General features: G+C 34.6%; 3 protein-coding genes and 1 pseudogene across 8 annotated transcripts; 3 read left to right on the forward strand and 1 right to left on the reverse strand.

Moving 5' to 3' along the window:
- The first annotated feature begins 2,236 nt into the window (after nucleotides 1-2,236).
- On the forward strand, nucleotides 2,237-5,431 carry LOC140833586 (serine--glyoxylate aminotransferase-like). 3 transcript variants are annotated; one of them, XM_073197923.1, is made up of 6 exons: nucleotides 2,237-2,385; nucleotides 2,845-3,121; nucleotides 3,579-3,863; nucleotides 3,959-4,325; nucleotides 4,800-5,010; nucleotides 5,132-5,431. In XM_073197923.1, exons 2-6 carry the CDS (start codon nucleotides 2,917-2,919, stop codon nucleotides 5,267-5,269), a joined length of 1,206 nt encoding a protein of 401 aa, XP_073054024.1. In that variant the 5' UTR covers nucleotides 2,237-2,385; nucleotides 2,845-2,916; the 3' UTR covers nucleotides 5,270-5,431. The 3 variants fall into 3 exon arrangements, with proteins under 3 accessions (XP_073054024.1, XP_073054031.1, XP_073054037.1); XM_073197930.1 differs by having other exon boundaries at nucleotides 2,259-2,385; nucleotides 2,788-3,121; XM_073197936.1 differs by having other exon boundaries at nucleotides 2,368-2,385; nucleotides 2,837-3,121.
- A 698-nt stretch (nucleotides 5,432-6,129) lies between these two features.
- On the forward strand, nucleotides 6,130-7,589 carry LOC140833610 (F-box protein At4g18380-like; annotated as a pseudogene).
- Nucleotides 7,590-8,647: 1,058 nt separating this feature from the next.
- LOC140812983 (mitochondrial fission 1 protein A-like) lies at nucleotides 8,648-10,820 on the forward strand. Its single transcript, XM_073171377.1, has 5 exons — nucleotides 8,648-8,860; nucleotides 9,522-9,660; nucleotides 9,899-10,020; nucleotides 10,122-10,185; nucleotides 10,303-10,820. The coding sequence occupies exons 1-5, from the start codon at nucleotides 8,768-8,770 to the stop codon at nucleotides 10,389-10,391; spliced, it is 507 nt and encodes a 168-aa protein (XP_073027478.1). The 5' UTR covers nucleotides 8,648-8,767; the 3' UTR covers nucleotides 10,392-10,820.
- An 11,080-nt stretch (nucleotides 10,821-21,900) lies between these two features.
- On the reverse strand, nucleotides 21,901-24,948 carry LOC140833621 (uncharacterized). 4 transcript variants are annotated; one of them, XM_073197954.1, is made up of 6 exons: nucleotides 24,664-24,948; nucleotides 23,719-23,815; nucleotides 23,494-23,587; nucleotides 23,278-23,394; nucleotides 23,132-23,189; nucleotides 21,901-22,716 (listed from the first exon to the last, which is right to left on the reverse strand). In XM_073197954.1, exons 1-6 carry the CDS (start codon nucleotides 24,778-24,780, stop codon nucleotides 22,246-22,248), a joined length of 954 nt encoding a protein of 317 aa, XP_073054055.1. In that variant the 5' UTR covers nucleotides 24,781-24,948; the 3' UTR covers nucleotides 21,901-22,245. The 4 variants fall into 4 exon arrangements, with proteins under 4 accessions (XP_073054055.1, XP_073054060.1, XP_073054068.1 ...); XM_073197959.1 differs by having other exon boundaries at nucleotides 23,743-23,815; nucleotides 24,664-24,946; XM_073197967.1 differs by lacking the exon at nucleotides 24,664-24,948 and adding an exon at nucleotides 24,480-24,632.

Below are 24,948 nucleotides of genomic sequence, written 5' to 3' on the forward strand. Positions count from 1 at the left end.
AGTTTATTGTTATGTGGTTTCTTCTATGTGACCTAGAGTTGATGCTAGATACATATGGTCTTTGCCGTGTCATTAAAGTTCATGCCTGCATTGGTTCTAGTTTGAATTATGTGTATACATAGGGATTTTGTTAGTCAACTTGCCTGTTCGTTTTTTTCTTTATGGTGATTAGGATTTCCAGTTTGCAGGATGATCACATATTGCAGTGCAACTTCTTACAGGTATACTTGAAAGGGAATTTCGGTTTTGCACGTACATTAGAACTGTATTTTGTCAAACATTAACTTTACTGAGATCTAACAGTTGATTGGGATCACTATGGGAAGTTAGCGGAATTGATCTGATGGGACCTCGCTTCCTGTTTTCATGAGGTGATTTCGTGCCAGAATATTTTGAGGTTGTCTTTCTAGGTGATAAGCTTTAGCATACTTTTTCAAAACGTGTGTCCTTAAAAAGAACTTTAAATTAGAAGTTTGAACTTATTGCACGCTACTTGTGTTGTATATTCTGAATCTTTCTATATTTTTTGTTTGATTTCGTTGTGGATAAGGCCTGTGACTGGAATCATTGTCAATGCCCAGCAAGAAGGATTGAGATTTGGAACTGTGATTCTTTCATATATATAACCTAATATATTTTCTAACTTTTTCGTAAAATGATCATTGCTTATTTCTTTAAGTATTAACTTGTTCAAATAAAGTTGTTCTTTTTGTTTTTCCCACTTTTTATTTTTTACTTCTATTTGTTATCATATAATAATTCAAAACTATGATAAAACCAATTTCTTTTGTTCGCTTGGCTCATTTTGAGTAATAAATTATTGTGTGATGTATGAATGTCAATTAAAAATCAACTTATCGGATGGGTTTTTATTAAAAGTAATAGAGAACTTTCGTCCACAAATTATCTTTAATTTTGCACGCTTCTTCTCGAATGAAATAAAATCTTGCTCGTCATCGACACTTGATCCATCTAAAATTATTCATTGTGTAGTTAATTATTAGAGGGACAAACAAGGCTTTTACATAGTATAGTGGCAAAGAAACTTACAATTGGTTGGTTTGACAGCCTCACATGAAAGATATTGTACCAAAAATTTTGAAAATACAACAAAACGAAACGGAATCCTTGGTGTGAGTTGCTTACCATAGGAACAAATTGTGGTGCAAAAGCCTCTATCTCTTTATCTTTCAGTATAGTTTCCCACCTCAAGCACGAATCCTTCTACCACTTTACTTTTCAATTTGGCCCCTTAATTATTTATTCTTTGTATTTTTGACACTCCCATCTTCTTGTTTTCATTTTAGGTGTAAGTAATTTCCTTGTCGCATTGTGATAAAGTCTTGCCGCCACCCGTCAACCCGACACGATCCAACACGAAAACAATCAGGTTCAGGTTGGGATTTTCGGGTTTGGGTCGGGTGAGTTCGGGTTAGTACCATGTTAGACGGGTTTCGGGTTGAGTCGCGGGTTAGACCCAATTTTTTTTTTTAAAAATACTACCTATATTTTTATATATTGTATGTTTGAACAAAATTTATTGTATATTTATATGATAAATTTTCATCATTTAATATTTATTTTGTATATTTTTTATTTTTTAATAATTGTTTATTTGATTTAATAAATATATTTTTATTTTTCTACGATTAAACTTTCAAATTTAAATCGAAAATTTTGTTGCTATGTGTTAAAATTAAAATATTATTATTATTATATTTTTTTTTCGAATTTTTTTTAAAAATAAATAAAGAAATAAAATTCGGGTTAGACAGGCTGAGTCGGTTTAGAGGAGTTCGTGTTCGGGTTGCTTCGGGTTGGGTTTGGGTTGAAAAAAAAGAAAAAAAATTTGCACGGGTTGACCCGAAACTCGACCCACCCAACTCGATTGACACCCCTACTTGCAGCGTGGAATATATCCATTTCTTGACCATTTCCGTCCAATCGTCCGACAAAGAGCAAGTGAAAGAGTACTAATAATAATCGTTGTTTGAGTAACATCATATTACAAAATTCATAAGCCAAATAATTATATTGATTTTGTGAACCCGGTTATTGAAGAAATGAGAGGTTATCATTCACATATATTGATAAAGGTTCGTCTTTCGACGTACATTGGAATAGTATCTTAAATATAGTATCAAGATTTCCCATACACCCTCGAGGCACAGCACCAATAAACCAAACTACGATAGGCCTAACAGGAAATCGATTATAATGCAAGGGTGTATCTGCTAATATCTTTCCTATTTCCAGTGGCATCATGGGACAAGCGTGATTCTCCCGCTCTGTTATAATAGTTTGCTCCATTTCTCTGGTCTTTTCATCTCCACACTTTCTTCCCCGCTCTTTGGGATAGTCGCTGTTTTCAGAGTGTCGGAAAAGGTAAAAGACCGATGATTCTTCGCTATGTTTCTTGAAACTTTATTGTGTCTGTGAAGAGGATGTTTAACTCGGGCCCGGCATGCCATTTATCTTGCAAAGTTTTGAAGCCACTACATGGCATTTAATCATGTTTTAGAAAATCATAGTAATCGATGCAAAAAAACATGGTAGATATGAAAAAAGTTGTGTTTCCAGATAAATTGCATCGACGCAGTGTCGTAGTTTATGGTTAGTTTAACTTTAAGGTTGTGTAGGAAAGTTACAAAAAGAGGTATCTGTCGCTTTTAATTTAATTGGACTTAACCGGAGAAAAGAACACGGTTTTCATGCTAGAATACGAATGCTTTGCATGTTTATGTGAAATACTGATTGGTTAACTTCGCGGAATTTTCGGCTTTACAGGTATTGGATGTACAGATGTCTTTGTACCATATTCTTGATTTGTTTTTAGCATTGCAGGGGCTGTCACTGTGCAGTTAGGGCCTTGGTACTTTTTTGGGTTTTCATCCTGTGAAGTTTTAAGGGGAGGAAATGGACTATGTCAATGGACCTGGAAGAAACCATCTCTTTGTTCCGGGACCTGTCAATATCCCGGAACAAATCCTTCGTGCCATGAACCGTAACAACGAAGATTACCGCTCTCCAGCTGTTCCCGCACTTACAAAAACTCTGCTGGAGGATGTGAAGAAGATTTTTAAGACCACTTCTGGGACCCCTTTTATCATCCCCACGACAGGTATTATGTTGATGATTTTGGCATATCTAAATGGCTGTAGAAAGAAAAAATTGAGAATTAGCTATGAAACTAACCTCCAACCATCAAAATTTTTAAGGAGAAGTGAACAGTTTCGGACAATCTTTAAGTGAACACCCATACAAGCGTAACCAAATTTCAATGATATATAGTGTATCTTCTTGAGCAGAGAGTGCTAGATTTGGTGACCTTAACCATAGCCATTTTATGATTCGTTAAGTAATTATCGCCATGTATATGAGGAGTTCAATCATAATATTTGTCTTGCACAATTCATATCATTCAAAAATTTGTTCATTGGGACACCACCCATGTGATGCAGTGGCATAAGCGTCTCCACGGAAAGGCCAGGTTGGAGACTCATATTAAATTATATCTCAGCATATCAAAGTTTTTGTGCTCCATTTGGTTTGCTAATGGAAGTTGCCGTCTTGGGCAGGCACTGGTGCATGGGAAAGTGCACTGACAAACACTTTGTCTCCTGGTGATCGAATTGTGTCTTTTCTGATTGGTCAGTTCAGTTTGCTCTGGATTGATCAACAGCAACGCCTCAACTTCAATGTGGATGTTGTTGAAAGTGAATGGGGTCAAGGTGCTAACCTTGATGTTTTAGCCTCTAAAATAGCAGAAGATAAGGCTCATACAATCAAGGCCATTTGCATAGTGCACAATGAGACAGCAACTGGAGTAACTAATAACTTGGCTACAGTAAGAAAAATACTCGGTATGTATTTTACGTTAACAAGAAGAATTTGAATTATCTCCTGAAAACTTGGCTTGGTTATTGTAATCTTAACGTGTTTCTGAAATAAATTCCAGATAACTACCGACATCCAGCACTCTATCTAGTGGACGGAGTGTCCTCCATTTGTGCACTTGATTTTCGCATGGACGAGTGGGGTATAGACGTGGCTCTGACCGGTTCACAGAAAGCTCTCTCACTTCCAACAGGTTTAGGAATCCTTTGCGCAAGCCCCAAGGCCATAGAGGCCTCTAAAACTGCAAAATCGCTCCGAGTTTTCTTTGATTGGAAAGACTACTTGAAGTTCTATAAGTTGGGAACATATTGGCCTTACACCCCTTCTGTCCAACTTCTCTATGGGCTAAGAGCAGCGTTGGATCTCATTTTCGAGGAGGGGCTTGACAATGTTATCGCAAGGCATGGTCGTCTTGGCAAAGCAACTAGGTACGAGAATTCACTCTTGATGATGTAAAACACTGGTTACCAGCTTTCATAATCACGTATGTGTCAACTGATGACTATTCATTTAGTTTAGTTGCAGTTCCAGATTATTATAAAATTTGGATTAAAATGTCGTTCCCATCTTTTAATTGTATCTTAGCAAAGGCCTATCATGCGTGGAACCAAAATCACATTTGACATATCATACGGTTTAACAATTGTAACATTCAAGAGCAACTGCCCCAAATTTTCTACATGGCTGTTTTTATATGTTTCTTCGAATCAAAATCATAATTTGTCATTTGAGTTCTTCACTTTAAAATTTTGAGTTGTATCGTTGCCACGAGCTTATCTTAGGTACAGCGGTAACTCTTTTAACAGTCAGTTAGGCTGTCTTGCATACATGTTCATGGTGTGACAGATGTAAACATTCAATTCTAAATCAATGAAGTTTATGCTTTTATCCTGAAAACTCAGACTTGCAGTGGAAGCATGGGGCTTGAAGAACTGCACCCAAAAGGAAGAATGGTACAGTGACACAGTCACTGCTGTGGTTGTTCCATCATACATAGACAGCTCAGAGATTGTTAGAAGGGGATGGAAGCGGTACAACCTTAGTTTAGGCCTTGGACTCAACAAGGTTGCAGGGAAGGTTTTCAGAATCGGGCATCTTGGAAATGTCAACGATGTATGTTATCTTTTCTAATTACACGATATTGTCAAAAGTTCACTTAGTACATGCTCGATTTTTCCTCAATCCACATATCTTGTATTCATCAAGTGAAGTAAGATTCTTGCATACGTCGCAGTTGCAACTTCTAGGTTGTCTTGCTGGGGTGGAGATGATACTCAAGGACGTCGGTTATCCAGTGAAGCTCGGTAGCGGGGTGGCAGCTGCCTGTGCATATTTACAAAACTCAATTCCCATGATTCCTTCAAGGATTTGATTCCATGCTTTGGATCATGCAAATGGTTTTCTTTTATACTGTAAAAAATTGCAATATGTCATGTGCACTGCTGGACTCAATGCTTTGTATCTTGAAGTGCTTGTTTATGGACCTTAAATTTGTATCTTTCTAATGCTTAAAACCCAACCAAAGTTCAAATTTGGTGACGTGGAAACTGAAATTGATCGAGTGGATCGAATGGGCAGTCAACAAAAAGACCCAATCAATGACAAATTTAAAAAGCAAGTGGGCATCATATTCTATAATTTGTCATTCTTATCGTTATTATTAATATATTAATTTTTTGTTGTGTACAGTCGCGAATAATTGACTAAGCTAAAGTTTAAATAAAAAGTTTTAAATCACTAAATTTATATTTATATTGTTAAGTAAAACTTAGCATATCTGAATTTGGTAAAGTAAAATTATATATTTTCCATATTAATTAATTGAACTGAAATCTAAAACCAAGATGACATACAAAAGAACTTCTAATTAATATTTAACTGACCTATATATATTTTTTCATTTATATTTATACTGTATATAAAGGTTGGACTTAATAGAGATAAAAATATACATCAATTTTTTCTTTCAACTTTACCTTTATGTGATACCAATATCACACTTTTGTGAAAAAAAAAATTCAACAAACAATTTTTTTATTTTTATTTAATTTTAATAATTCAAACAACTCTTTAATCTCTTGATAATTATAAAAAAATTACACACATAATTAGTTATTTATTATTATTACTTAAAAGAATGTCTATATTTATGTCTGAATATTCTTCTTCAGCAAAGTCAACGTCGCTGCCTTTTTCTTTTATGTCCAATACGTGTGCAATAATACTTTGGACCAGACTCCACAGCACGCGGCTTTTCTCTCATCTATCCCAATATTTTATCCATAATTTCGAGTATTTATCCGAAGACATCCCACCAATTTCTGAGTCTTAAAAACAACGATCTGAAGAAAAGAAGATGAATCCCGGAGAAGAGATTGAAATTCTTGGGTTTGATGATGATTTGTTCGACCGTCTGCCAGATGAGATTGTTCTTTCAATCTTCAATAAGCTGCAGGATGCAAAGTCTCTATGTTTGTCCATGTCTGCGTGCAAACGGTTTCATTCCATTGTACCTAAAGTTGATGAAGTTTTCCTCTCCATACCATGGAAAAGGGAAGAGAGGTTGGCAAAGAATGTGAAGAGATTTCTTCCAAGAATTTGTTGAGGAACTTTGTTGGAAGAGCCCTGATGAGATTTAAACCCATCCGTTTTATTTCTCGGATGATGAGATTCAGATCAAGAAACGGGGATAACAGCTGCGATTACTGTTCCCATTATGTGCCGAATGGTGTCTTGAAGCCGTTTGATGAATTGCGAGCGCTTCATCTCAGGCTACCGTGCCATGGATTTCAGAAATTGGGTTCAAGAAATGGTGAGAGCGGCGGTAATTCGACGACTTTTCTGAAGTGGAAGGCGGAGTTCGGGAGCCAACTGCAGAGCTGTGTGATTGTTGGAGCCAAATCTTGGTCCGAAAAGTGTGAAAACCATGAGGTTAATTCGGTAGAAGCAGAGCAGGAATCTCGTGTGATGACGGAAGCCGAGCTGAAACTAAGGATTGTGTGGACGCTTTCTTGCTTGATCGCGGCATCCGCCAGGCATTACTTGATTCTAGAAACGGTGAAAGATCGGAAAATGGTCGAGAACGTGGTGGTTTCGGATGAGAGTGAGCAGGGAATGGTTTGCATGAGCAAAGAACAGATTGAAGAGATGAAGGGAAAGGGGAAAGGAGGGATCTTGACGGATTGCAGGAGTTTGAGGATGAAGATATGGTATGCGGAGAAGATGAAGCTGCCGGGTTGTGGGAAGGTTATGGAAGGGGCTACGCTGGTGGTGATAAGGCCAGATTCCTGCGGAGAGGGGAAGTGGAGGGAGAGGAGTAACGCCGACTTGGTGGCGGCGGCGTTTGGTGGCGAGGGGGAGGAGAAGGCGGTGGGGGAATTTGCCAGGAAATTGGTGGTGATAAAGAAATGTTTGACGCTGGAGATGAATGCATTTTGAGCAGACCAAGAATCAAGTAGTATTTTTTTTGGTTTTTCTCTCTCTTTTTTAAAGGTTAAAAATAAATAAAAATGAAACAAAAATTTTAAAAAAAAATAAAGGAAAATTTATTGTTATTATTTTTGTAAATTTTATTTTTCCCACATGTATTGATATTGATATTGGGACATTTATTGAGAAATCAGTGGATTTTGTCACTGCATAAAATATGTTTTATGATTTGGATTTTTATTTTTGTTCATGTTTAGTTTTTTTTTAAAATAAAATGATATCAAGTCGACAATATTTTCGAAAAACATATTTTAGAGATTACAAATAGTTTGAACAAATTCTCATATTTGATAATATATTAGGAATCGTCGCAAACACATAGCTAATTAAGTTTTATATATTATATTATTGTATGAATTTTTTTAATAATTTTGAAATAGTATTTTTCTTTCTTGTAAAAAAATTTTGTAGTTTCTATACACTATTTTTTTTTTAAAAATAAAATAATATAATATTTGGAAAAAATAAATATATCTTTAAAGATGATTTTATTTAAAATCACATATTAATTAAAACCAGCTACAATGACTAACATAAGAATTGGCCGCTTTAGTAAGTATACGAAACACCACATTCACTTTGTTGCCTGATAAATTGAACTTAGTTAATAAAAATTCTTCTAAAAGAAAAGAATAATATTCAAAAATAATTTATCAAACTCATTGTGATCCATCAAATTTGTTAACAAAAGCTAGAATAGATGATATATTAATTTAAATTTTAAAAACATAAATAAAGATTAAAAAATATTATTGGGATGTGATAATTATATATGAGTTTATAAAAGTATTAAACTATTTCAAGATAATATGACATTAAAACTAGTGACTTTAAGCATTCAATTCTAATAATATAATATATATAGATAGTATATAATTATAGATTATGCTTATAGCTTATGATTCATCAAATCTTAAGTTTAAAATGAGGTTTTGGATATTATCAAACAAAAAAGTAAAGATTATAGATAATATATAATAATGCATACTTTCATTAAAATAATTAAATATTTAATAAATGAACAAAATATAGAGTATGTCTTTTGTGAGACGGTTTCACGAATTTTTATATGTGAGACATGTCAACCCTATCGATATTCACAATAAAAAGTAATAATCTTAGCATAAAAAATAATATTTTTTCATAGATGACCCAAATAAAATATTCATCTCATAAAATATGATCTGAAAGATCGTTTCACCCAAATTTTTGTCCAAATAAAATGTTGAAATTTGTTATTCCATCGAGTAGTTGCCACTTGCCTCCTTACTTAACAGGCAATAATAAATTCCTTATTTTGAAATTTTTTTTTTAGGGCGGAGGAAAAGGGAGGAACTTCATATGTAGAGGTACGCTGGTTTTTTCAGCGAAATAATCAGAAATGGAAGCAAAATTTGGGAAATTCATCGACTCGGTGGGGAATTTTTTCACCGGAGGCGATCATCTTCCTTGGTGTGATCCCGACGTGATTGTTGTGAGTATTGTTCGATAATTTCTTTGGTACAGTTTTTGTTTTCAGCTACAATTTTTGTGTTAGGGTTTAAGAATAAGAATAGAATTTAGGGTTCTGGTCTTTGGGTGGAGTTCTTTGTGTGTTAGCTATTTTACAAGAGTAATCCTGGAAATAAAAAAAGCAATGAGATGGTAGGAATTGATTGGATTTCTGGGTAGGGGTAAATCTCTAGTACAATGCTTCACAGATTTCTCTTGGCTTGAAGTTAGTTTTGTTGACGAAAGTTGTGGAATCTTATATGAAATTTTATGCTTAGCTTAACTCTAGCTAAATGTGACTACTTGTCTGTCCTGTCTAGAAAGATCTGGATGATTACATACAGTTTTCGTGTATGTGCAAGGGTGGACCTGGCTCGAAGGCAAGAGAGACACCGCTCAAAAATGTTGGAATTTTTTGTTGTACTTCGAAAATTTTCAAGTTTTGCCAGTCAAATTCCGATGAGTCACTCTCTTTCTATTGTCTTGGCGCGTGAACTTTGGAATACTTGGATCCACCCTTACGTTTATATGCGCTTTTCATGTAAATTATTGAACAGCTAACCCTGTGGTGCAAGCTGTATATACATTAGTTTTGCCTTTATTCACGTTTTTCTGGCCTCTACCTGAGCATTATACATATACAGGGTTGTGAACGAGAGGTTGCTGAAGCTGAGACAGGTAACTCTGATGAGCTTAGAAGTGAAAGCATTATGCGCTTGTCCTGGGCCCTTGTTCATTCAAAACGTGCGGAGGATGTGCAACGTGGAATAGCTATGCTCGAAGGTGACAACTGAATGATCTTCCTCTCTCATGTGTGTTTTGCGAGTTTTGATGAACAATTTTCTTTTGGGACCCAAGGCTCCTCTGAAATTTGTTCTGAATCCTTGGTAGATACATATAATTCACCTTTGCTGTTCAACATTTCACGAGCTTCTCTACTCTTACCTCTCTCTTGCCTTTTATGAATGGCTAATGATGTTTCAGTGTGTCACTCTCGACTGATGTAACTTGTCATCTGCAGCTTCTTTGCCTCGCTCGAACAGTCCGTTGAAGGTAAGGGAAGAGATTTATCTTTTAGCCGTCGGATTCTACAGAAGCGGGAATTATTCGAGGAGCAGGCAGCTTGTTGAGCGTGCTTTGGAGGTTTGCTTTTCCCAATTCAATATATTTTGACTCTTCTACTTACCAAGATGAAAAGGGAGGGCATTTAACCGCATAATTCACTTTTGGGCGTAAAATTGCAGATTGCACCTGATTGGAGGCAGGCATGGACTCTCAAGAAGGCTATTGAAGATAAAATCACCAAAGGTGACTTGGACCTTTCTTGTCAACTGAACTCGTTATCTTCATATTTATACATCTTCTTTTGACATTCTGATGAGAAATATTTGTTCATTTCTACCCATGTTTTCTTCCTCGATAAAGATGGAGTGATTGGTATTGGTATTGCTGCAACTGCTGTTGGACTCTTGGCCGGTGGGATCGCAGCCGCACTGTCGACTCGTAAGAAGTGAGGAGCCATAATACGACATTATACGCAGGAATATTCAACTGTGTCTTATATACACATGCAAGTGGGGAGCAATATACCAAGTATTTGTTTTTTTACTATATTAAAATTTGTGTGAATGGTAGGTATACCTTAGAAATCGTCTTAATCGGTCTTGCCATTTCATAGTTATTAGCTAAATGGTATCTAGCATTTTGTGTATTTACCGCTCATGCAATACATCAGTCCCAATAGACAATACATCAACAATAAGATTGTACCTGGGAAGCGTTCTGACATATTTGTTTTGTTGCTAATACAAAACAATACGTGTATCAAATGATAGTATTGTGTGCAAAATCCAAGGACAGATTTTTGCACCTTAAATAACTCGCTAGAGAACATACGTACAAATGTTGTTAGCATATTAATGGGTTCAATTTTATTGAACCTAGCCTTTTTTCTTTTTCTTTTTTTCCGCTGAGAACCTGGCCTCTTTTAGAAACACAAACTACCAAACCCATACGACCATCAAGTTAAGAGACTGGCTTTGCTTTGTCCCCTGCCTCCTATGCCAAGTACATGACATCACTGCCATTGGTGAGAAAATGGAGAAAATCCTACGTCTTCTTCCTCAGTGTCAACTCAATTAGATCATGATCCCACGAAAATCGTGATACAGGAGGCGAATCCCAGTGTGTTGGTGAATGATTTTAGAAACAACTTAAAAGATGGTATCATCTTGCCTCATTTTTCCTGTGTCGGATGGCCGCATTTTCGTCTTTGATATCCAGCGGCTTAAGAGTGAGAGGTCTTTCCATATTTCTCTAGTTCTTGAATATCTGCAGCAACTCTATAACACCATCACTAACCATCAGAAATAAAACACACGACAATCTGAAAAATTATCGCCTGCGTCTAAAAAATAAAGATATAAATAGCTCCTGCAAAGTAAAGATATGTGAACCAGTAAGTTGATTTGCTCCAGCAAATTTTGTTTAGTTTTCAATTCAAATCTCATATTTATTAATTATTTCTTACAAAATGGATATCTATAATTTATAAATCTGTGCATAATCTAACATGCATTTCAAAATCAAAATTTACATCTGTTTTCATAGATACATCATCTGTATTTTCCCATGCAGCTTACAGTATAAGAACATCCAAACGGAAGATTCAAATATGCTTAGACTGAATAAATTCAAAACATAATTTTTTTAAAAAAAAATCCAAATTATGCTATTTCTATGCTGATCTACGAACTGCAAAAAAAAAAAAAAAAAAAAAAGACTAAAAACGAACTGAAATAAAAACACTTTTTGTAATAACTTATAAGTTGTCTGAGAACCAATAATCCCTTAAAATTAGTTTGATAAATGATTTCAGAACAACTTAAAAGATCTTAAAATATTTTTTGTTAGAAAAATACAGTAATCCCAACATATCTGAAAAAAACTTATTGTAATATTTAAATGACAAATATATCCTTATTAATTACCCAAACTTTATCATTTTCATATGTATCCTTCCTATATATCATTATTTTGATAATAATATAATTATTCAAACTTTATCAATTAAAAGCTAAAATTTCACGCTTTATAGTTATAATTTACATTGAAATTGTTAAATAAATCAAATTAATATACTCATGACATACTAATTTATTAGTTTTCACTAGCATTTCACGGTGCGATGTACGAAGTGTTATTCTATATAACTAACGATTAAAATTAGTAAGTATTAGTATTTAATAATTATTTAAATTATTGATACAATAAAACGAATATACTTAAATTTTAAATATTATATAAAAAATATTTATGTCGATAAAGGCATTTCTTTTACCAAGATTCAAAATTTTGTCATTTATTAGGTGAATAAGTTTTAATTAAAATTTAAATTATTTTGAATACATGTTAAAAAAATATTTATATTAAATTTATAAATTCTAATTAAGGTACATTTAAAAAAAAAAAAAAAAAAATAATAATAATAATAATAATAATATCAATTTACTGATAGTTAATATACAAAAAATTCACGACGACGTTCTTTTAAAAAATTTGAAAAATATAATATTATAATTCAAATTAAATATTAAAAAAATTGAAAAGACTTTACATTTAATTGCCTATTTATTTCCTATTTTTTAAAAAATATTTAATGTGCTAAGTTTATGTATTAATACTGATAAACATTTTTTATAGCATATTATTTTTTCGGGAACTTATCAAATATGAAAAAAAACTCTGTGTATATAGATTTTCTAGAATAATCGTTACAACTAATCGAAATTTGGTGATTGTGTGGAATATCAAATTATAAAACTCTAAACAATATTTATGTATAACTTTTTTTTTATTTATGGATTCGTTGAAATAATTTTTTTTTTTTAATGTTTGCAATTGTGATTAATATTTTGTGAAATTTTCGTATAAAGATGGTTTTTAGGTCATTAATGAGAAGCATGCATCGATCTCACAGATACAATTAGGACTTGTGTTTTTAAATAAAATTGAAGGGTATAAAATATCAATTTTAAAAAACTAAATAAATTAAGGTGTGCAATTGTGTCACATCTTTTATTTTAACGTTTTGTTACTTTTTATTTAAATAATTATATAGTAATGTATGTATGTGTGTGCGCGTAAACACTAAAAAATTGAATCCACTGACATTAATTATTGGTTATTTAATAATGTTTCTATACATTGGTACAAAATATTTAAATTGTTATATAATATGTAATGTAATATTATTCTAATATCAAAATACGAACTAATTTTTTTGTTATTTAAAAGCGGTTGATCCTATTAATTAATATGATATTTAATAGTAGAGTAGGTCTCTTGTGAAATAGTCTCACGAATCTCTGCCTGTGAGACATGTCAATCCTACTTATATTCACAATAAAAAATAATACTCTTAGCATAAAAAGTATTATTTTTCATGGATGACTCAAATAAGAAATCAATCTCACAAAATACGACCCGGAAGACCGTCTCACAAATTTTTTTGCCTTAATAATATATTTAAAACAGAAAATTTCGGATAATTAATATATGATGTTTAAATTATCAAGATACAATAACCCATTTTAATGAGGGAAATTTCTTCATCATATGCTATGCTAAACAAAATATATTTTCAGCCACAAACTTGTGTGGACATGAAATTGGTGGAGCTCCCAAAATTTCCATAATTTCTTGTGATACAATGTTTTTCATAAATTGAACATATCTCAATAATCCCAAAGATGTGTACAAAATATAATTACATAAATATGAGCCATAATATTGATATTGCCCGAGACTATGGGCAATCAAGATATCAAAATTGTAATTTTGGTTTTGTACATTCGTTAATTATAATATTCGACTTTCAACACTCATACGCCAACACCATGAATTAGCATCATGTCAGCAGTCAACACCATGTCTAAAAAAAAATAAAATTACAAATAAATAAAAGTAACAGATTAAAACTGAAATTTGACAAGACCACAATCAGAAATAAACAAACATATGCCAACTATAAAGTTGAGTTTAAACCTGAAACCCAAATGGCTAATACTAAATTTATGTAAAAAAAATTTAAAATTAATCATCTTCATCTTTGCCGCTATTGGAATTTTTACAAAATATTATTGATTTTAATTTATAAATTAATTATATTGATTTTATATATTAATACCTTGTTATAATTACTATTGATTTTTGTAACATTTTTCCATCAATATTCTCAATTATTATTATTAAGGGTGATCATCAAATCTTTGTTAGTTTTTGTGTATATATATTATACGTACACATTCTTGAAGAGAGAGGGAGAAATCAGATTTTGATCCAGACAACTTTTTTTTTTTTGAGTTTTGACCATGATTGTGGAAATTAAGTTGATTCCTTGGTTCGAACAGTACCATGATTCATGTTATCCACAAGAAAGATTAAAAAAACATGCAAAGTTAAATAAAAAAAATTCAAGAAAGTCACTTTGTAAAAACCAAACGGACTCTACTAAAATATATATATGCATGCATATTCTATCGAAAACGTGAAATCTCTGTACAATATAGTAAGCAAATTTAGAAGTTTATAATATGAGATTGCATTGTTGTTCCATAAAAATCGACTTAATTATTAGTTTCCAACGAACAAAATATATCTTCAAGCAAAATTTATTAACACAAGACTTCGTTAAATTGTATATATCATCACGTCTCGGAATCATATGTCGATGTGGTGTGAGGGAATATAATGAATCTCGGAGGTTTCGGCTCGACAGTAAGGACAAGAACTTTCAACAACGAACCAGCCCAAAATGCAAGATTCATGGTACACATGGGAGCAGTGCAGTCGAGTCACCATCGCCCCGTCGCTTTCGTTTTCCGATAACCCTTCCATGCAAATACAACAGATCGCATCGGGGTCGAACTTGCCTTCCTGCTGCCTCAGCTTCTCCAATGTCTTCACCACCCATCTCCTCCTCAAATATTCCAACGGCTTTTCGATCGCGAACTCGTAATATTCGTCCCACGTATTGAGTGCCCAATTCGTCCATAACTCAACCACACTCGCCGGTTGAACCACTAATTTCTTGATGTTCAACTGAACAACCATGTTTTCCAAAGGCAGACCATGATCGTCAGGGGTTTTCCCGAGGTACCCAACGATTTCAGACACCAATTCTTGGAGGTTTCCCAGCAACTTGAAATTAGAATTAGTTTCACGGCTGCCTTTAGGGCCCGACGTTACATGTATCCCAAACCATTCGATGTTCTTCCCGCTTAGAGTGAAAGGGATATGCGCAATATCTAACGATTTCTTGACCATATCACCACATCGAGGCGAAAAGATTCCAACGGATGGCAACGAAACCTCTTCAGTCGTCGACTGGTAAGTGGCCCTATAGGTATGGTCGGAGGATGAAACCAACAGAGTTTCGACGAGAAATTTGAGCGTTACTTCGTGGGGGAATCTCGTGTATGGATCGTCAAGATATTGATATTCTTGCATACAAAAAATTTCAACTGCGTAGTCCTCGTTGGAGATGTCGATGGAGGTTGGGTGTTGCAGATGTGCCATTCTCCTCCTCTTCTATTCTTCAAAGTACATATTGAATGACAATATCGTGTATATATAGGTGTGTGTAATCCTTTCTTTGGATAATATATATATATATATATATATATATATATATATATATATATATATATATATATATATATATATATATATATATATATATATATATATATAATTTCAAAATATAATATTTATTCTTGCATTGAAACTTAGCCGATCAAATTATGAAGGAATTGTCCATAAAAACAGGAAAAATAAAATATCAAAGTAGTTAAAAGGATATTATTATTAACGTAGGAATTAGGAAAGAAATCTGATTTTGTTGGATCACAATATCTTGAAGCCTCAATCTTCACGTTTAGGTAAAAAATGTCGCGTTACACTTAATATTTATTATTTATCTAAACATGTATAACATAAAATTCAAAATAGAATTCCTTCAATTATGAATTAATTTTAATAATTGAAAAAGGAAAACACATTGAATGAGCTTTTATAAACCATGACATCTTTCCTATGTTTCTACGCAAACTCCCACATAGTAAGAGTAGATTATCCATTGATAGAAAATTTTCGTTGAAAGAGATTGAATGGAGTAAAAAAGGAGTGTTTATATAAAAATTAATTTGGCATCAAGATTTTATGAAAAAAAAAAATCTAGATAAACGATGTGGCCATCTAGAATTTAGATATTAAATTCCATAATCCACTTTGATTAGATAGTACATATAGATATATAATAAAATAAGGTATAGTTTGGTACACTGGATAAGAGATGGATCGATAAATAATCTTTTTTATCTCATGTTTGGTATTTTTTTAGAAAACCCATGATAATATCATGGACTGTGATAAATAATTTTATATAAAGTGATGATATGGTAAAAATCATATCATATCATTAATTATATTTTAGAGATATTACGATATATTGTATGGATATGCACAAATCTAGTTACCATATATTACAAAATTCTATATCATCTAAGACTCTACACCTATAAATAAAGGGCTCCTAAACCCTAATCAAGGTACGCTTTCATGTATAATTATTTACATCAGTCTTATATTTTTCTCTCAAATACTATACTGACTTGAGTGTCGGAGTGGCTTCGCCTCCGGGAGAAGTCATCTCACCCTTTTTCTTTGATACACAGTTATATTTTTGGAGCGGTTTGATTCGGTATATTGAAGAATTGGTTCGTGATCATCGATTCAAGGTATTTTTATGGATGTGCATTTTTTGAGCGCCTCAATGGCGCCGTCTGTGGGAACGAAATTTATACCCACGATCTGTTTTCTACTGCGGGAATGAGAAAGAAAAATATCACCCAAATAAAAAATCCATCACCGAACCCTATCGGATGGATGGAACAAAATACGCTGCAATTCCCCCACCAAGCGGCCACCACAGGAGACCCACTTGTGGTTTCTTTAACCAACCGGCATAATCAAACAAATTCTCTCCCCACTAGCAAATCCGCTCTTCACCACTCAAAACAAGATCAAAACTCCAAAAACATGTATCCGAGCATATTTGCTTCGCGGGACCAGCGGCTCACACCCACCTCCATGCCCCGTTTTTTTTTTATATAGAATTCTGCCGCATGCACTACATAGGTCTCCCCACCACAAAGGCCACATCGCAGCTCCTTAACGGTTCGCCACCTTCGATATTACACTCACTCTCGAGAACCGCCACCACAGTTCGAGCCTTCAACCATAAGTACTCTGCACCACGAGCCTCACAAATTTCATGTTGGGTTTTCATTGGAGCCATCGTCATCGCCTTGAGGGAAAACGAGAAAATTTCTCACTGTGTGCAGCCATCGTCCTTCTCACTCATGTTGTGCTTCTCTGAAATAAAGTATGAGATTATTAGACCATCCGCATTCAACAACCTCGAAGAAGCCCACGATGCGACAATTGTGTTCCTCGTCAGATTGCTCTATCAAAGATTAGGCTACAAATCCATCTCTGAGGCATTCGTTATATATTTTTCTAATGATGTGACCTTGAAGCTTCACTTATCGGCCCTTTACTTCAGAAGATAAGTGTTGATTTTTTTTACTGCTCTTATATTAAATATTGTTTTATAAACTTTGTTTCATGGTTGACAGAGGGGCATGTATCATTTGATAAATAGGGATACACCCACTCACGAATTATGTAGTTAATTCTACATCTTACTATGTATACTCGTTGTATACATTAAAAACAAAAGCGAGTTTTAGAAAAGCTAAAGGGTCCACACCGCAACAAGAATCGTAGACCACTACTCTCCGGGTGATCGTCTAGTGAACATGCTCCTCACCAATGGCTAATATACCGAGCAATGCATCGTCGCCGCACATAGGGTGATATAATTCTACTCTATGACTGTTATTTTCTCCTTATGTTATATATGTTGAGTGGATTTGTTTAAGCATACAAAATTCAACTAATAAACAAAAACAAAATCAATTAGCACTTTCACACTCGTACTCATGGGACAATCATTTAATTTGGTTTTGAATATTTGTTCCCCTCAACATTATAAATTTGATAATTTTCGTTGCTTTCATATATCCATAATTTTTTGGATATCAATATGATTGGGGATATTTAGGATCGGCTCAATGGCTTTGTGCTTATATATTATTTATCCTAAATCCCACCTGGAATACTTATTCCTTCATACTTTAGCAGGTCTTTTTTTGGGAACTAACTTGACTCAAGTGACTGCATGGTCGACAAAGGAATAACTAGTCTATTGGTCCATAATAATAAATTGTTCTACGATAATTCATTTCATGAGGAGGGGTTTTTGAGAATTTGTTAGTGCCTATGGGGATTTTGCTCTAAATTCTTGAAGTTCTGGTTAAAATTCGCGACTTCACGTTGGTCCAAGGATATTTTTCAATTAAATCTTATTTCTAATAAAAATTAGTAAGGGCATTTGGCCTTATACACCTAGATCATCAAATTTCTCTCTTGGGCAACAAATCTTTATTTTGCTCAAATTAATTTTTAATTAAATTATTATGGGTTTGGCTCGTAAAAAATATGCCTTATGTAGGTCAGTAAGATGAGTATAAGAGTTGCATTCCTATTTTTTTTAATAACAATTGAGATATATAATTTCACTCTGTTTATACTCCCGCCAGCGACCTACCCGTGCAGTCTTAGGAATAAGGAATCATTTGGGTTTTTGCGATTTAGAAAAGGATTCATATTTGGCCCTAAATTTTTGTCTAACATGTGCTGGAATTTTGTTGTTAGATGTTTCCATGGCTGATTTGATAGAGCCTTGATGAGTATATATTTGTTAGATCTTTTTAGAATTCAGACACAAAAATATTTGAAATTTATCAGGACATATCCACTAAATTTGTTTTCGATATGTCAAGCTTAAATTTTAGATGATGCCAAGAATCATGAATTTTGGATTTGATCATTACTCGAATCGTGATAGTTTTTGATAAATTGTAGATGCCAAGATATACATTCAAATTATTATTATTTTGGATTCCTTGTGTCTTGGCTTTATGTTTTGGTGCAGAATTCAAGCGTATTATATTTTGCTACACACCAGGCTCGGACTCAGCTTATGTCATTTTTACTAGTGGGCACATGATCTTGGCACTTTGCGACAACATAGCCAGGTCCTACTCGATGACTCGAGAAATATAGGATGCGAGACATGGATCGTAAACAGAAAGAATAAACTTTTAACTTTGAGGCAACCTCAGTAAGTCCAACTCTGCTTGGCAATTACAGAAGCCCGACCTTGCTCGGCACCTCAGTAAGCTCGACCTTGCTCGGCAGCTCAGTAAGCCCGATTTTACTCGGCACCTCAGTAAGCCCGACTTTGCTCGGCACCTCAGTAAGCCCGATTTTACTCGGCACCTCAGTAAGCCCGACCTTGCTCGGCACCTCAGTACGCCCGACTTTGCTCGGCACCTCAGTAAGCCGGATTTTACTCGGCACCTCAGTAAGCCCGACCTTGCTCGGCACCTCAGTACGCCCGACCTTGCTCGGCACCTCAGTAAGCCTGAAGCCCGACCTTGCTCGGCACCTCAGTAAGCCCGAAGCCCGACCTTGCTCGGCACCTCAGTAAGCCCGATTTTACTCGGCACCTCAATAAGCCCGACCTTGCTCGGCACCTCAGTAAGTCCAACTCTGCTTGGCAATTACATAAGCCCGACTTTGCTCGGCACCTCAGTAAGCCCGACCTTGCTCGGCACCTCAGTAAGCCCGATTTTACTCGGCACCTCAGTAAGCCCGACCTTGCTCGGCACCTCAGTAAGTTCAACTCTACTTGGCAATTACATAAGCCCGACTTTGCTCGGCACCTCAGTAAGCCCGACCTTGCTCGGCACCTCAGTAAGCCCAACTCTGCTTGGCAAATATACAAGTCTAACCTCGGGTTCGTCAGTCAAGAAGTCAAACTCGGCTCGGAAAACATATAAGCCGGATATCGTACTCGACAACTTGAATTTGATTATTAATATGTTGCTCTTTATTTGAGCTCGATTTTCAGCAGACTATTATCTATAGCTCTTCAGCAGACTATTATCGATAGCTCTTTATTTGAGCTCGATTTTCAGCATGATCTTATCTATAACTCTTTATTTAAGCTCGATTTTGAGCAGACTATTATCTATAGCTCTTTATTTGAGCTCGGTTTTCAAGAGGATCTTATCTATAGCTCTTTATTTGAGCTCGGTGTTTAGCAGACATTGCTCTATAGCTCTTTATTTGAGCTCGATTTTCAGGAAGATCTTGTCTATAGCTCTTCATTTGAGCTCGGTTTTCAACATGATCATATTTATAGCTCATCATTTTAGCTCGGTTATTAGCAAGATATTCTTTATGGCTCTTCATTTGAGCTCGACTTTCAGCAATCGGTATATCTCGAACTTCTTATATATGCTGGTCTCGACACCTTGACCTGACTTCTTATTGAGGGATATAGCCACTCTTGGCTCTTTTGACTCTCTAGCGACTTGAAAGGAAAAATCATTTGACTATCTATTCAATATCAGATTACTACATTGGCCGCTTAATTTGGCTCATCTCAGAAAGCACATTCCACAACAAACGCTCAAAGGACACTATTACATGCAACAAGAATATTATCTTACATACTCTAAAATATAATTCATTCATTTAACGTTCCTCCATCATTTCACTCGTCGTCACTTTTTTGCGGGGGATACTAGTGATGATATGGTAAAAATCCTATCATATCATTAATTATATTTTAGAGATATTACGATATATTGTATGGATATGCACAAATCTAGTTACCATATATTACAAAATTCTATATCATCTAAGACTCTACACCTATAAATAAAGGGCTCCTAAACCCTAATCAAGGTACGCTTTCATGTATAATTATTTACATCAGTCTTATATTTTTCTCTCAAATACTATACTGCCTTGAGCGTCGAAGTGGCTTCGCCTCCGGGCGAAGTAATCTCACCCTTTTTCTTTGATACACAGTTATATTTTTGGAGCAGTTTGATTCGGTATATTGAAGAATTGGTTCGTGATCATCGATTCAAGGTATTTTTATGGATGTGCATTTTTTGAGCGCATCATAAAGATAAAATATCTCTTTTATGATATGTGATAATTTTAATTTAATGATAAAAAACACCGTAAATGACTTAGTGACCCTCAATATATAAAAATCTTAAACCTTATCGTTCTCTCATTTCACCGCCCCATCAAATAAATATTTTATTTATTTTTATATATTAAATAATATTATAATTATATAAATGATTTTTATAAATCTCAATAAAATTATTAGTACCACTTGATTAACCTTAAAAATTGATATTTGATTTGACTCACAAAATCAAGTGTTCAATCATCGTATTATATAATATATAAAATTAGGTAAAAATAAATAAATCATGCAAACACTGTCGACGCATGAGCAGATAAGAAATATGAACTCAAGCAACAACTTTGAAATTATAAAATTTATTATGATAAAGATTAATTTTGTCATTACAATCTAATATATAAATTTAATCGCTCTTATTAAAATCATATCAAACATTAAATATAATATCATACATCTTATTTATCATTAACTTATCCTTATATTATATATCACATATTTATCCTATCATATGTACCAAACTATGTTTAAATTGAGAGGTTATCCCCTTCTTAGCTAAATCCTAGTACCTCTCAACTCTGTCACCTAGCAGTGAAAGATTGTGCGTCCATTTAGCAAACCAATTCTTAAAAAAAAGCATGTCTCGATAGCTCAGTGATAGATAAGTCAATAAGTAATTGACTGGTAGCAGACTCAATTATTGGTGTTCTATGTACTGTACCAAAGCTTGTGTAGCCTATGGTTGAGTGTAACGAAGCGTGACATATGATTTAGAAGCAAGCTGATGTACCACATGTTTCAGCAGAGCAAGATAAAAGGGAATAAACCCAAAGAGATGGGGCAGTGACAGATTTTTCCAGGTTCTTTAAAGAGATTGATGCGAGTTATCCTTACATTTGTACAAAATCTAACTGGATTGACGAAGCGACCACCAAGAAGCCCAAACTATCGCATTTCTAATCTAATTCAGTCATCTTCTAACATCCTAATGGACTACCAGCTGGTGAAAACTACCAAGGGTTTGGCTTCTCGCGAGACGGTCTGTTGATCTCATGCCACCTCTTTAAAGGAAGTGTATATACAACTGACCTTCTAATTGTGCAAAAAAAAAAGAAGCTATCAAGTTGTGAGTTATACAGGAAGAAGGTAAGAACATGGCTGTGATGCCTTCATCCTTCTTCATCATAATCTTCGTCTTCCTCGTCAATTGCACCATTTAAATTAGTAAGTTGAATAGGATCGATAGCCATCTGTTCCAGGGACCAACCGGGAATTTCTTCATATTTTAAGCAAGGAGTCGGCTTGGTTGATGAATCAGGAGGAGGAGCTCCAGCTAGTTTTGGGGTGGAGTCACCGGTCACATTTAAGTCAATATTTAGGTCAAAATTCCTAACCGATTTATCAGAACTCTTCCCGACTATAGGTCTTGATTCTGCGAGACCTGCCACATTATCAGACTTCCTGAAATTTTTTTCTTGATCCTCACCATTCAGGTGAAACATGTTAGGGTCATCCTCAATTTTTTCATGCTGGCCAATTGATTCCCTTTCAAGCATGCGACTACCTTTACCGCGACCTCGACCCCTACCCCTGCCCCTGCCCCTACCTCTTCCACTACTGCTGGTGTTACCAGTCTCAGGCTGCAACAAAATAGCCACCCATGTAAAATAAGCACCAACAATTTGCAAGTAAAAACTCATCAAAGCATCATTAGTTTAGAACTCATCGTTAAACATTTTTTACAGCTATATCCATCAACTCAAATGAATGAACTAGGATGATTATCTATTTCGCAAAGTTAACCATAGGTGTATCTTCTAAACTATTGCTCAGACACAGTTGCGGCCAACTGGTTTAATGATATATACTGGCAACTGAAGTTATCATGAAAAATGAAAAAAACTAAAGATTTTTCAATTGAAAAGTCTAACAATCATTTATTTTCCAAAAACAAATAGTGCTTGGATTATTCTTTCTGCAACACATTTTTATTCGAAGCAAATTTAATGTACTGTTGGTGAAATCGACACAAAACAACATATTAAACCATCATACCGTGTGTATCCTTTTGGACTCATCATCATTGCCACATTCTTCATCTTCTGAAACCTTTCTGCACGAAGAAATCACAAGAATTATAAGTTTCAGTACTCGTATTTTTCCTTATTGTAAGAGAAGGAATTTCCTTCAGTTTTCCAAACCTTCTCTTAGCAGCCGACCTATCCTCGGTAGCAGCATCTGAGCCACCTAAATCAGGAACCTTACTGACAGTGTCCTTCAGGAAATCAAACACGTTAAAGCTCTGCACGCATTGCTTTCTGCAAGTGAAAAAAATCAATTGTAGGAAAACGATAATGACAAATCAATGCACAAATATGCAGGAACTGCTTCCAAACCAAATTCCAGAAGAAACTCACAGATGCAAAGAATTCACAGTTTTTGCTCCTCTTTTCAGGGTAATCTCATAAGTACGATCACACAAATCTTGCAGAAATAGTTCCAGAGCTTTTGCTGTACATAAATAATCAGACGATGTAAGCAAGCTGCAAAATACATGAAAAATTGCAGAATGAAAAGAGATCGACTAATCTGATAAATTCCAAAATAGCTAAAAGTCCTCAACATTCGGAATGAACAATCACCTACAAGCAAATGAAAGTACATACAAACTAAAAGCGGTACAGCCATAGCAATCTTTCCCACGTCTTCATCTGCTTGCATAATCTTTTTAATACGAACCTGAAACAAAAAAAATTCAATTAACTGACTGGACAAAAGGGTTAATGCAGGGGTAGTTGCCTTTATTATAAAAAGGTGACAAATTTCTCAATACTGATTTTCTTTGTAACAAACCAGACCCAATAAGATAAGAGTTAAGATCAGATAAAATCTGAAAATTGAGTCAAACTAATCTTGATTGCAATATTAGAAACTGTTACAAAACGTAATTAAAGATACTGTTTTTTTTTTTGCACACAGGACCGACACAAAAACATGTCAACTTAAAAGCACCTCGTGAATCCAAAATCAACGTTCTTTCACATATATTTATGTGTCAATTAAGTACCACAAATGAGTACCCAAAAATAGTCGCATGCTGGCTCTACCTTGGTAATTATTCTGGTAAACAAAGCCATTCACATGCAAACAAATAAAAAACGCTACACTAATCAACCAAGCACCCAAAATTTCCTTGCCCTGTTGACTAAATATCCACACCAACCTCAACTCTGGCAGGCTATAAACATTCAGCAATCAGTCATACAAGTAATACAACTACAAATAATTGCCCAAAAAATAAGTAACAACAGCATAAACTTCTAACAGGAGACTTACCTCAGGCTAAATTTCAGTCACAATAAAAATTAAGTTTAAAAAAGAAAAAAGAAACAAGATAACCTACCACTCTTGGCCAACAAGTAACATGAGTTAACCAGACAACAAAAACACATATGTTTCCTCATGTATCACCACATCAATAAGAATCGCGAAACTGCTCCAAAATTTTCCACAATAAAATCAAACCTACGTGCATGAATGAATTTATAGACACCAAAAAATGAGAACAGGCGCAAAAAAATACTCACCGCCGGAAAACGCGTGTCGAGCTTCTTCCTCATAGCGTACCAATGACTCCAATTCCGAACCCTAGCTTCAATTAAACTCGCAGAAGCATACCCCACTACGTTATTATACATAAACATATGAACCTACCAGCGCACGAATTTCACCAGTTGGCCGTAGAAAATTCGTCGTCGTTACGTCGTCTCCGAATTTCAAAAAAGTAAATAAATAAACAAAAAGAGAATAATTAATTATCCGATAGACTCGCTTTTCTCGGACTTTCCACCCCACGATTAGGTTTTGTTTTT

This window comes from Primulina eburnea, chromosome 1 (assembly GCF_022965805.1).
Source record: "Primulina eburnea isolate SZY01 chromosome 1, ASM2296580v1, whole genome shotgun sequence".
Lineage (NCBI taxonomy): Eukaryota > Viridiplantae > Streptophyta > Magnoliopsida > Lamiales > Gesneriaceae > Primulina > Primulina eburnea.

Excerpts from the sequence above, each read along its gene's own strand:
- LOC140833586 (XM_073197923.1), top strand. The coding sequence starts at position 2,917 with ATGGACTATGTCAATGGACCTGGAAGAAACCATCTCTTTGTTCCGGGA. Across the intron at positions 3,864-3,958 it reads TACAGTAAGAAAAATACTCG|ATAACTACCGACATCCAGCA; the intron begins GTATGTATTTTA and ends AATAAATTCCAG. Across the intron at positions 5,011-5,131 it reads ATCTTGGAAATGTCAACGAT|TTGCAACTTCTAGGTTGTCT; the intron begins GTATGTTATCTT and ends CATACGTCGCAG.
- LOC140833621 (XM_073197954.1), bottom strand. The coding sequence starts at position 24,780 with ATGTTTATGTATAATAACGTAGTGGGGTATGCTTCTGCGAGTTTAATT. Across the intron at positions 23,816-24,663 it reads TCGACACGCGTTTTCCGGCG|GTTCGTATTAAAAAGATTAT; the intron begins GTGAGTATTTTT and ends TTTTTGTTTCAG. Across the intron at positions 23,395-23,493 it reads ACTGTGAATTCTTTGCATCT|AAAGCAATGCGTGCAGAGCT; the intron begins GTGAGTTTCTTC and ends TTTCACTTGCAG.
- LOC140812983 (XM_073171377.1), top strand. The coding sequence starts at position 8,768 with ATGGAAGCAAAATTTGGGAAATTCATCGACTCGGTGGGGAATTTTTTC. Across the intron at positions 8,861-9,521 it reads GTGATCCCGACGTGATTGTT|GGTTGTGAACGAGAGGTTGC; the intron begins GTGAGTATTGTT and ends ATACATATACAG. Across the intron at positions 10,186-10,302 it reads TGAAGATAAAATCACCAAAG|ATGGAGTGATTGGTATTGGT; the intron begins GTGACTTGGACC and ends TCCTCGATAAAG.